Raw genomic sequence first — 11,687 nt, forward strand, 5'->3', positions numbered from 1 at the left:
CGCAATAATGTTCAAATGAGCCGCTAAAAGAGGAACTTAATATACAACAGAGCTATTTAGGGTAAATCAGGTCACTTTTTTCTTTATAAAGCACAAAAATCTAAATCTACCACTTAAATTTGCAGCAATGTGCAAAGGAGAGAGAATACCCGGCAACCAACAATCTGTCCCTCAATGAACAATAGTGTACAACGGTTTTAGCGTGTTCATTTGTTGTGGAAATATATATATAAAATATCACTGTCCATGGTATTTGGATTTTTTCATTTAAGATTTGGATGCAGTATTGTTTTTAAAAAATATATTGGAAATGTTGCACACTGATTAAAAAGATAAATAAATGGATACTTAGACCAATGCTCCTAGTACATGGGAAGACCTGTTACTTTCCTTTAGCAGATTCCAAGACAAAAGAAGAACTTGGGCATTTGGAATTTGCAAAAAGATAAATGTATTACATACGTATTGCAGCAAGACTATGTGTTGGCTGTCGGTGCAGCCTTCTTCAAGGATATTTTTGGAAATCCGAAGTGCCCAAGTTCTTCTCTTGGAATTATTTATGCTCTGCCATATTTTGCACAGGATGAAACTTTATTTAGAAGATATTTCTTTACTAATCCAACATTCGTGTGTCAAAGCTGATATATATACACGATACCTTGGAAGAATTTGCTTTCAAGCACTCAAGATCACCTGTACTATTATGTCAGTGTGCAGGGGGAACATGAGTCCGCGAACGTGCCAAGACAATGTATACCTTAAAAACGCACGCAACACCACATTAAGCAAAACCAATTTTTAGCTTGTGTAGCAACTATTTATAAAGGGAATTAGGCATCCCTTTGTAGTTGTCAAAACCAAAGCTTGTATGCAAAAAGAGGCCATAAATTTAAGCTGTAGCTGCTACATTAAAGAGACACAGCCTTTAAATAAAACGTAGAAACATTTTAATATAAATATCAAACTAGAACACATTCACAATAAAACGTGTAAACGGGTATGGTATAGTGTTCCTTCTATTTCCTTACAATTTGTAACAATATTGTATTAAGTAAATAATCCTATACAGCCCAAGATTTACACAGCCCTTTCCAATTCAAGATTTTGTCAATCAATTTACAACAGAGTTCAGGGGTTCTGCTCGGATATTCCCTAAATCCAGCGCAGAATCGGTCTCTTCGTCAATTTCTCCAATAACTGCCCTGTAGACCAAAAATAAGAATGTAAATAAAATGCAACATGTTCAAACACTATGAGTATAAACATGTGGGAATCAGGGAATACAATATGGTTCTAGCACAACAGTACTGTATGTAAAATGGCAACTATCGTGAATCAGAATACAACAGTGGCATGTACCAGGTCCCTTCTAGATAAATAACAAAGAATACAGCTCTACATGAGGCCCCCCCAAGACTAGCTGAGCAGGTTACCCGCTTCAAGAAACATTAAAATAATATTCTAGTTTAAAGCAGCTATCCCGCTTCCCCTTTTATTTTTAACTACCGTATTTCCTCGAATCTAAGATGCCATTGATTGTAAGATGAACAATTGATTTAATAACAATTTTCAGGGGAAAAAAAGAAAACACTACATCTATTTTGCACATGCGCAGGCAATGACAACTTAAATGAAGGCACCTCCATCCTGTCGTAATGCAATGCTTGATTGTATAGCACAAATACAGCGAGGCTCCACAAAATTCAATGATTTGTTTTGATTGAATATAACATTTAGTAATTAAAAGGGAGGTAATACTCACACATTGTCTCCTCTTACAATGTACAGTCCCAACACAACTTGCTCCACTCCTTGGGAAGAACTAAATACTCTTTCATGACTCTCATCCAAAATCAAGTTTATGGTCTGATCAAAACCCTTGAGTGTTCCCTGAAGAATAAAAACAAAGAAATTACAGCTATTTTTGAGGAAGAATCTAGTCTCATTATTTAGATGGATTCCCTGTAGACAGACATCAAAATGTATATGTTAGCCAAATAATGTCACATCAACTATCAGTAATGATCTAGTAGCTGTATTGATCCTGGAGACAGCTGGATTGATTTGATTGCATCAGCATGAAAATTCTTCAAAATTATTTTAAGTGACCAACATCCAAGTTTTTTTTTTTAATATTGAGTTACAAGTGGTTATGTGCACTTTACAACTCTTATGCAGCTGATAAACTCATTCAAAATGTGTGCCCCTCCCTTTCAGAAATACTTGGTTTTATAATCCGTACTTGTTTCAACAATTCAGATGGCTCCAATAACAAAATACACCACTATTAGAAATACCTGATCCCCAAGGACAAAATGAACCCACAGGTCCGGTCACAAATGCAAGAACAAACTACAACTCAACCCCGTTATAACGGGATCCGTTACAACGCAAATCCGCTTATAACGCGATGCAAGTGTGGCTCCCAATTCTGTATACTTTACAACACGATTATTGGTATCCTAAATACTTTATTGTACAATGCATACAATTGTACATTATTTGTAACGCGATTCGCTTATAGTGCGATGTGATTCTTTGGACCCCAAGCATAGCGTTATAAGGGGGTTGACCTTAAATTTGACAATATGATGGAATAAAATCAAAACAATAATTTACAAGGACTGGAAAGAGGGTTGGTGATGGATATCACAAATCCTCCAAAAAGAATTGCGTTTGTGGTGCACTCCTAGGTAAATTAATATAACGTTTATTGGTAATATTTAAATATGATGGCAAGAGTAAAATATAAAAATAATCGACACTAACAATGGTGAAATAACAGTATCAAAATTAAGTTAAAAAAATCAGGATAGGTGTTGAGATCGGATGATGCCTGATATAGGCTGAAATGGCTAATACATTTATTAGGATTGATATGCCAGTAGGAGAAATGCCCAAAAGCCTAAGATCACATCAGGGGTAGAGGCTATGCTGTAATAAAGTTCACAGATGTAAAATAGGCCTAAAATCTGATTGGTTAACACCCTACAAGGGGGATATCAGTATAATAAATGGCATTAATGGGTTAGGGATATATATGGAGTCTAAATGTATATAACAGATAGAGAAAGACAGGCTCTGGCTGCACAAAACTGTCAGACTGAGCAGTGTAATTACTGTTGCAACAATGGTATCTATGGTAACTTCCTATATGGACTTAAATTATCATTGGAGAAGAGATACAGTGTAAACGTGCATTATAGGCTGAACTGTTAAATTCCAGGCATTATTGAAAACCCTGCTCTCTGATTGGATAATGGCTGGAATTTTAACCAATCAGTAATGGGCTGGAATTTTTGGCGCTCTGCTAAGTTTTCAGCCAATCAGCTTTCAGTTCTCATTCACAAAGAGGGCCTCAGTGTGTTTTGCTGGTGTAGAGGGCGGCCTCAGTATACACACACACACACACACACACACACACACACACACACACACACACACACACACACACACACACACACACACACACACACACACACACACACACACACACACACACCCTTTTAATAAACACGTGCAGTAAAAGAATGTAGACGATCATGCTGATAAAAATCAATATGACTACAAAAGTGTCTATCTTTTTTATGAAAAATGTAAAAATAAATAAAAAATAGGCCTATAATAGTAATAATCCCCTCAGAAAAGGGCATTACTGACCAATAATGCCCTGGCTGGGTAAAAGTCCCTTGGCTTCGCCTCGGGCCTTCAACTCTTCCAGCCAGGGCATTATTGGCCATTAGTGCCCTGTTCTGAGGGGATTATTACTCAATCAAAAGAAAATATATCCAACTCCCGTGTCTAACACGAGTAGCACCTGCCTGATCAACAAACACTTCCCGATTGTGACATCATAGCGCCAGGACATCAGTTGGAGATATTTTATTTTAATGATCGTTAAACTGCATCTGCGCTTCTCCACCAATCTATATACAGGTAAACCCCGTTATAGCGCGGTCCTCGGGGTCCACCCCGAGACCACCGCATTAGTAACGGGGTCGCGCTAATTTTTTTCAAAAAATGGCCGCCGCGCGCCTGATCGGGAGGGAGTGAGGAGGGAAGGAAGAGGTGGCCGGAAGCCCTACACGTCCCTTAGCAACGGCTGGGCAACCTGCTCCTTACCTCCCACCACGGCATCCATTTCCTCCCCCCCCAGGCCCCCACACCTACCAACCCTCCGCGGCATAGCCCACGCGGCCCTCCGAGTCACAGCCTGCTCCTCACTCACCCCTCCTCCTCCCGACACCCCCCCTCTCCTAATCACATTATGACTCATTTTTACCATTCTAATCACTGTATTAAAACTTTTACCGAGTCCTCTCCATGTTATTGAATCTAAACACCCCACATATTCCCTCTGTATAAAACAATGGGCAATATTCCCAAGGAAACGATGGCTTCTGCGCGCTCCGTCCCTGCGTGCTTACGTCGCCTCTCGGGCGACGCTCCGGTGGGGTTCTCTCGCGATATGTAAGCTGGGGTCCGGTTGCTAGGGCCGCCTGGTTACCAGGGCTTGTGACAGGTAGGCCGGACCGGCCTGTGACACACCCGCTATGCCACCTCCTCTTGGCCGGTGAGCAAGCTGCTCCTGCCCGGCTCCTCCCTCCTGGCCCTGCGGCTCCTTCCCAGATGAGATCCGCCTCCTGCCTGGCAGTGATGTGTCCCTTACCTCAGGGGGGCGCAAACTTTTTTCCCTGCGCCCCCTTGACGGCTGTCCCCTCAACCCCAACTTACCCACGCTCCGGCGTAATGACGTCACGTTGCCATAGCAACGTGACGTCACATGACCTCGCAGCGTCATTTTGACGCCGCGTTGCCATGGCGCCGCAGGGAGGAAGCCGCCGGAGCCACGGTAAGTTAGGTTTACAGAGGCCCTGCAGCTCCCCCGGCACTTAATTTAAGTGCCTTCGGGAAGCGCGCGGGGCCTCTGTAAACCCCGTGCCCCCCGTCGGCAGTGTCGCGCCCCACAGTTTGCGCACCGCTGCCTTACCTGGCGGCTTGTGCGGGGTAAGGAGAGGTGTAGTACCGGAAAAGCAGAAGTACTGTATAGTACCGGGGAAGGAGAGGTCTTGAACTGGAGGGCGAGGAGGTGACCTGGGGGAGAGGTATAGTACCGGAGGAGAGGGGTAGTACTGTACTGTACCGGAGCAGGAGAGGGGTAGTACTGTACCGGAGCAGGAGAGGGGTAGTACTGTACCGGAGGAGGAGAGGGGTAGTACTGGAGGAAGAGAGGGGTAGTACTGTACTGGAGGAGGAGAGGTGCAGTACCGGGGAAGGAAGATCTGGGCCTGCGGTGTGCAGTGTAGAGTGTGTGCAGTGTAGAGTGTGTGCAGTGTAGAGTGTGTGCAGTGTAGAGTGTGTGCAGTGTAGAGTGTGTGCAGTGAGTGCTGGGAGTGTGTGCAGTGAGTGCTGGGAGTGTGTGCAGTGAGTGCTGGGAGTGTGTGCAGTGAGTGCTGGGAGTGTGTGCAGTGAGTGCTGGGAGTGTGTGCAGTGAGTGTGTGCAGTGAGTGCTGGGAGTGTGTGCAGTGAGTGCTGGGAGTGTGTGCAGTGAGTGTGTGCAGTGAGTGTGTGCAGGGAGTGAGTGCAGGGAGTGAGTGCAGGGAGTGAGTGCAGGGAGGGAGTGCAGGGAGGGTGTGCAGGGAGGGTGTGCAGGGAGGGTGTGCAGGGAGGGTGTGCAGGGAGGGTGTGCAGGGAGGGTGTGCAGGGAGGGTGTGCAGGGAGGGTGTGCAGGGAGGGTGTGCAGGGAGGGTGTGCAGGGAGGGTGTGCAGGGAGTGTGTGCAGGGAGTGTGTGCAGGGAGTGTGTGCAGGGAGTGTGTGCAGGGAGTGTGTGCAGGGAGTGTGTGCAGGGAGTGTGTGCAGGGAGTGTGTGCAGTAAAAAAAATAATATTTTTTAATTATTTTTTTTTTTATTAAACGGGAGCCACGTCAAAACCGCGTTATGACCGATTTCGCGGTATAACGGGGCGCGCTATAACAGGGTTTACCTGTATATATAAAACTGAAAATCTTGGTTGTGAGTGTCTGTAGACCATTTGATTGGTCCGTCGGTCCGCCCTCCCTCCCACGGCTCTCATTGGCCGGTGTCTCGCCCCCCCACGGCTCTCATTGGCCAGTGCGCTCTAACCCAGGTGTCCCCAACCCCCGGCCACACTGCTGCTGCTGCCTGAGGTGAGGAAATGCTCCCTGGTGGTGGTGGTGGTGGTGGCGGAGCCGGCTGTTCCTGCTGCTGTGGGGGGTGTGGCGGGCTTAACTGAGCTCTGTTTTTGACCCCCCAGCATCTCAGTTTTTGACCCACACTCTCCCCTGCATCTCAGTTTTTGACCCCCCCAGCTCAGTTTTTGACCCCCCCAGCTCTGTTTTTGATCCCCCCCACAACACACACAGTGACAGACACTGACACACACCCCTGTCTTCCCCCCCGCCCCTGCCACCCACCCGCCGCACTCCCGCCTCTGCCTTTCACCCACTCGCCGCCCACACTCCCGCCTTTCAGCCACCCACCGCCTCACACCCGCCGCCCGCACTCAACAGGCACCTGCCGCCTTTCACCCGCCACACACCTGCCGCCTCCCGCCCCTATGCATCAACATCACTGACAGCCGCTGCACCCACTCACCACCTCCCGTCTCCCACCCGCCGCACTCACACCCCTACGCACCGACATCACTGAACAGCCGCCGCCCGCACCAGACACCCGCCGCCTCACACACTAGCGGGACCCCCACCCACAGCCAGCACTCACTACCCATACTGCCCTGACCTGGGAGAGCTCTAATGTAAACGGGCAGCCACTCCGCCCCCCGACCCGTTTTGGCCATGCCCCCCCGAGCCTAAAAAAGTTCCCTACAGACCGCAGAAAGCGGTAAAGTGCCGTGCACGCAAGTCGTGCGCGGGCGCGTGCAGTGAGGTCTTAGAGAACCCTGATCTATGCCGTATTATAAACTGGTTGGCCAGTCAGTCACAGGCACCCACAAAAGGCTTTTTGGGTGCCATGGTGCCTGTGGGGAACGCGTTGAGGACCCCTGTACTAGATTATACTTCATCAGCTGTACATCTAGCTAAAAATGTGTAATTCCACATTAAGCATGGCACACATTTAAAATGCTGTAGAACTTTATATCTACCATATCCAAAAGTGATATCAATGGTCCTATTTCAGGGCTATCACTGTCTAACTGGCAACAAACTGAAGAGAACTTAAAGCTGCAGTTCAGTCAATATCCTGCATGTTTGTTTTTTTAAATAAATCAGTTCTGTAGTAAGAAAAAATACTTTTAGCATTTTCTGTTTTTAAAAAAACAACTTTGAAAGACCAATTTTCTTGTATTCTATTTTAACAGCCATTTGCTAAGGCACTGCCCCTTCATGTCCTGTCACAAGCTCTGGCACACCCCTTTGTCAGCCCTGCCCTCCCTCTAGCACTTGTCAGTGCAGGAGTACTCATGAATATTCATGAGCTTCCACTGCCAGTCAAGCAGATTATAAACAAATGCCAGCTTTTAATATGTCACCAAATTTCGACCTATCAATACATGGAAAACGAATTGAGCTGCAGCTATACAGTTCTTTAGGTAATTAAAGATTGCACACATGAAACTATTGAAGTAAAAAAATAAATGTAAAAAAAAACTAAAAAAAAACTGAACTGCAGCTTTAAGTCTTGGTGTTGCTCCAGACCTTGAAATAGAGCTTTTGCAAGAGTGGGGGAGGGAGAGAAAAAAAGGATAAATATATTTTAGGCTTATTTGCATATCATTTAGAATAACATCCTTTATAAACGTCATGATTTTTATTAATGCCATGTTATTTGTTATAGTGCGTAAAGCCTTATGCTTAACCGGAGTTAAATTAGATTAAGGTCATAGTAAATAGGCTAACGGAGCTTAGTGAATTTGGACTTTAGTGTGCATACAGTATCTTTTCCTCACCCTTAACCTTCATAATTCAGGCTTGACTCTGCATGATGGTTGAGCGAGTACAAAAGCTGAGTAATGAGTTTCTCATAATCACTCTTTTTAGCAGGGTTTGGTCAGTTTTTACTCACCATATGTATATTATGTCTTATTAACAACTTTAAGAACATGTTGTTCTTGCTTTCTTTCTAGTTCCACTCTATAACCTCTGTTCATTTAATGTAACCATGTATTTGTCATCATAATTCTGTGCTAGTGGTATACTGAGTACCCGGAAGTTCCCGGTACCCGGCGTTACCCAGCACATTTCCAGCTACCCGGACATTACCCGGACCCGGCAACTGAGAAGTGGGCTCGGCACCAAGTAATGTCAGGGCAGCTGGAAATAATCTTAATACTTACCTTTCCGAAGACATCTAGGACCAGCACCAGCAGTCCTGTGGCGGTGGCAGCATCGGAGGTGTCCTCAGCCAGCGGGCGAGCTGCAGGAACACATCCACAGAACCGAAGCAGGTAAGCAGTGTCTGTGTGAGCCGCCGGTGGAATGACATGACCGGAGAAGGAGATGAAGCGTTCCTATTGGACAGCCGTCTGTCCAATAGGAACGCTCTGTCTCCTGCTCCGGTCACGTGGTTCCCCGGCAGCTCACACAGACACTGTTTACCTGCTCCGGTGCTGTGGAAGTGATTCCTGCAGCTCCCCCGCCGGCTGAAGACACCTCCGATGCTGCCACCGCCACAGGACTGCTGCTGCTGGTCCTACATGTCGCCGCCACCCTGCAGGTAAGTGCCAAACCGGGTAATCCAAATGACGAGATCAGACCCGGGACACAGGAAACAAAAGTGAGGGGGGGAGCTGCATTTCTGTTCTGCTCGGGATGGGCAATCCGTTGGCGCTGTCGGCCCGATCCACCCTTAAAGCTGCAGTTCAGTCAATATCCTGCATGTGTGTTTTTTTTTAATAAATCAGTTCTGTAGTAAGAAAAAATACTTTTAGCATTTTCTATTTTTAAAAAAACAACTTTGAAAGACCAATGTTCTTGTATTCTATTTTAACAGCCATTTGCTAAGGCACTGCCCCTTCATGTCCTGTCACAAGCCCTGGCACACCCCTTTGTCAGCCCTGCCCTCCCTCTAGCACATGTCAGTGCAGGAATGCTCATGAATATTCATGAGCTTCCACTGCCAGTCAAGCAGATTATAAACAAATGCCAGCTTTTAATGTCACCAAATTTCGACCTATCAATAAATGGAAAACGAATTCAGCTGCAGCTACACTGTTCTTTAGCTAATTAGAGATTGCACACATGAAACTATTGAAGTAAAAAAATAAATGTAAAACAAACAAAAAAAAAAGACTGAACTGCAGCTTTAATCGCCTCACCCAGTCAAAGCAAGAAATTTCGATTAGGCACTTCTGCATGAACACTCCCATTGACTTGAATGGGAGACTTCGTAGCAGGTAATGTGCTCACGTGACTGCTCTGCCTCTGGGAATGGAAGAGACAGACCTCTAGTCTGATCGCAGCAGACAGAGCCGAGGTTGTGGTCTCCCATATAAAGTAGCAAAAGTCAATGACTTTGGGCCAACATCAGAAGGCCCTCTGGGTGCCACTTAATGACATTGCCCTGTCATGGGGCAGTATAAGGCTTTATTTATTACCCCTAATGACTAGATCATATGGGAGAAAAGTAATGAAATATAAACAATGTAAAACATGAGAAGGACAATTGATGTATTTCTTACCACAATCATTCTCCCATCCGATGTAATAACAGCAACCGTTCCTGAAACTTTCGTCAAGGAAACAGATGTGTGCACAGATCAAAAATCATTATTTCTTGTCTATTTAAATTGTCTATGTTCAAAAAGTAATGTTTATAAACGCACTTGTACCTAGCCTTTAGTGATAACAATAGAATTTCTCCTGGGACAAAATTAAAATGTATACAACCATCTCTTGCTTTACCGCATAATTTTGTTTTTCGAGATACACTGATCTCTTCTTCCGGCGTTGTTACAATGAATAAAGCAAGCAAGGTTTAACTTAAAAACAGTGCAGTGTGTGTGTTTTTTTTATATATATATATATATATATATATATATATATATATATATATATAAACACACACACACACACACACACACGTGTAGCTGGCATTAATGTCCTCTCCAGTTTGATGTTGGGATAGGATAGAGGATATTCTGCACCAACATTGCCATTAACACCTACGGAACCTCTCTGGATTATACCAGGATATGGGATTTTGTTATCTGTGTAAACAATGCATCATGCAACCTCTGTATATGCTTATAAATGTGTGAGAATGTCTGTGTATAATATACAGATTTATACACAAAGATACATAAAATCTTGCCCTGGGTTACAGTGTACATCTAACGTGCTCATTATCTTGTGCAGGTACACAGCACCTTCCCACGCATCGTACACCTTCCTGTCCAACGCTTTGCATATCTAATAAATAAATATATATATATATATATATATATATATATTAAAAAAAATCCCAATCTTACACTAGCATACTAGGGTGGCTTCTCCCTCCCTCCTGATCTTTATTATACATTTCCTGTTCCTCCCCCATTCTCGGGTTGTATTAAAATACATCTCTCGTTCCTCGGCGTGTCCCAAGGTATTACAAGTGTGCCTCTATCCCCCACCCCCATGTTATGACTGCACACACACGGCCTCTTCCACCTCCTCACATCACACACCACCCAGCCCCATCTAATATAGATATCCCAAGGATACGGTTGATGTAGTTCTCCAGTGCTGACGTCATGTCGCCCGTTGGCCGCTCGCGGGGTCACCTCGCACGAACAGTGTTTAAACCAAGAAGGGAAAGCCACGCGCCTCAATACGCAAAGGCTCGCGAGAACAGCACAGCGGCCCTACTAACCTCGCGGGTGTCACCGGGATATCACACGTCATCACGGGCTCGACCAACCCCTCGCAGACAAAGGAAACAGCGCGTGAAACACTCGTCACTCTCCGCTGCGCGTGTGAAGGAGGAAAGGGGGGTGGGGCTAGTGACGGCACACAACCCCATAACTGAGAATGTGTCAGTCTCATTCCCTGCCGCGAGGAGGCGCAGTGCGGGGTCACAGTGATGAGAGCAGTGTGACAGCATGGAGTGTCAGGATCATTAACATACTGACATCACAAAGATTTTTACTACTAAATAAACATTTTGATGTAACTAAAAGTGGACACTTCTTGGGCTCTGCCAAATACAACTTGTGCAATTGTATGTCTCAAATCAAATAAAGGCGTGGATGCAGAGGAAAACGTATTTTAGGAAGATATATTCGATCTTTATGCTTAGAAAGCGGAAAGAGAGAGAAAACAAGTAACCATAAGTTTGTCCATAAAATAGTAGTGATACTCTGGTTGGAATTAACAATTAATGGCACTCTATCCATCCTAGGAACATCACACTTCGACCTCTGGGGTTACTCTCAAATGCTGAGTACTATATTATTATATTTTTTTTATTATACTACAAACATTTTTTTTCGGATTTGCAGTTGTAAAAATAGAAATTCCTGCTTTAACTCCTTGAGCACCTGAGGGGCCGGCGATGTATTGCAAAGCAGTGTCTCATAACACTAGTACATATATTTATCATTTAGTTGAGGTTTTCATTGAATAATTTGGGGCTGATACACATGTTGTCTTTTTCCTCTGTAGCCCCGGTAAGAAATGGGGGCTATATATCTTTCTCCTACTGGTGTAAGTCCTGCTAAGGGCA

The 11,687-nt window shown here is 44.8% G+C and overlaps 1 protein-coding gene across 2 annotated transcripts; it reads right to left on the reverse strand.

Moving 5' to 3' along the window:
• Positions 1-930: 930 nt before the first annotated feature.
• On the reverse strand, positions 931-10,913 carry LSM8 (LSM8 homolog, U6 small nuclear RNA associated). Of its 2 annotated transcripts, none has more exons than XM_075599963.1 (4): positions 10,688-10,913; positions 9,661-9,701; positions 1,763-1,890; positions 931-1,202 (listed from the first exon to the last, which is right to left on the reverse strand). In XM_075599963.1, the coding sequence occupies exons 1-4, from the start codon at positions 10,716-10,718 to the stop codon at positions 1,112-1,114; spliced, it is 291 nt and encodes a 96-aa protein (XP_075456078.1). In that variant the 5' UTR covers positions 10,719-10,913; the 3' UTR covers positions 931-1,111. The 2 variants fall into 2 exon arrangements, with proteins under 2 accessions (XP_075456078.1, XP_075456079.1); XM_075599964.1 differs by lacking the exon at positions 10,688-10,913 and adding an exon at positions 10,517-10,666 and having other exon boundaries at positions 9,661-9,707.
• Between the last annotated feature and the right edge of the window lie 774 nt (positions 10,914-11,687).

This window comes from Ascaphus truei, chromosome 5, assembly GCF_040206685.1.
Source record: "Ascaphus truei isolate aAscTru1 chromosome 5, aAscTru1.hap1, whole genome shotgun sequence".
Classification (NCBI taxonomy): domain Eukaryota; kingdom Metazoa; phylum Chordata; class Amphibia; order Anura; family Ascaphidae; genus Ascaphus; species Ascaphus truei.

Bases quoted from the DNA above. Each gene is read 5' to 3' on its own strand.
- LSM8 (XM_075599963.1), bottom strand. From the start codon at position 10,718: ATGACGTCAGCACTGGAGAACTACATCAACC. The intron at 9,702-10,687 runs GTATCCTTGGGA...CGAAAGTTTCAG, and splicing joins ACTGGAGAACTACATCAACC to GAACGGTTGCTGTTATTACA. The intron at 1,203-1,762 runs GTGAGTATTACC...TTTGGTCTACAG, and splicing joins ATTGTAAGAGGAGACAATGT to GGCAGTTATTGGAGAAATTG.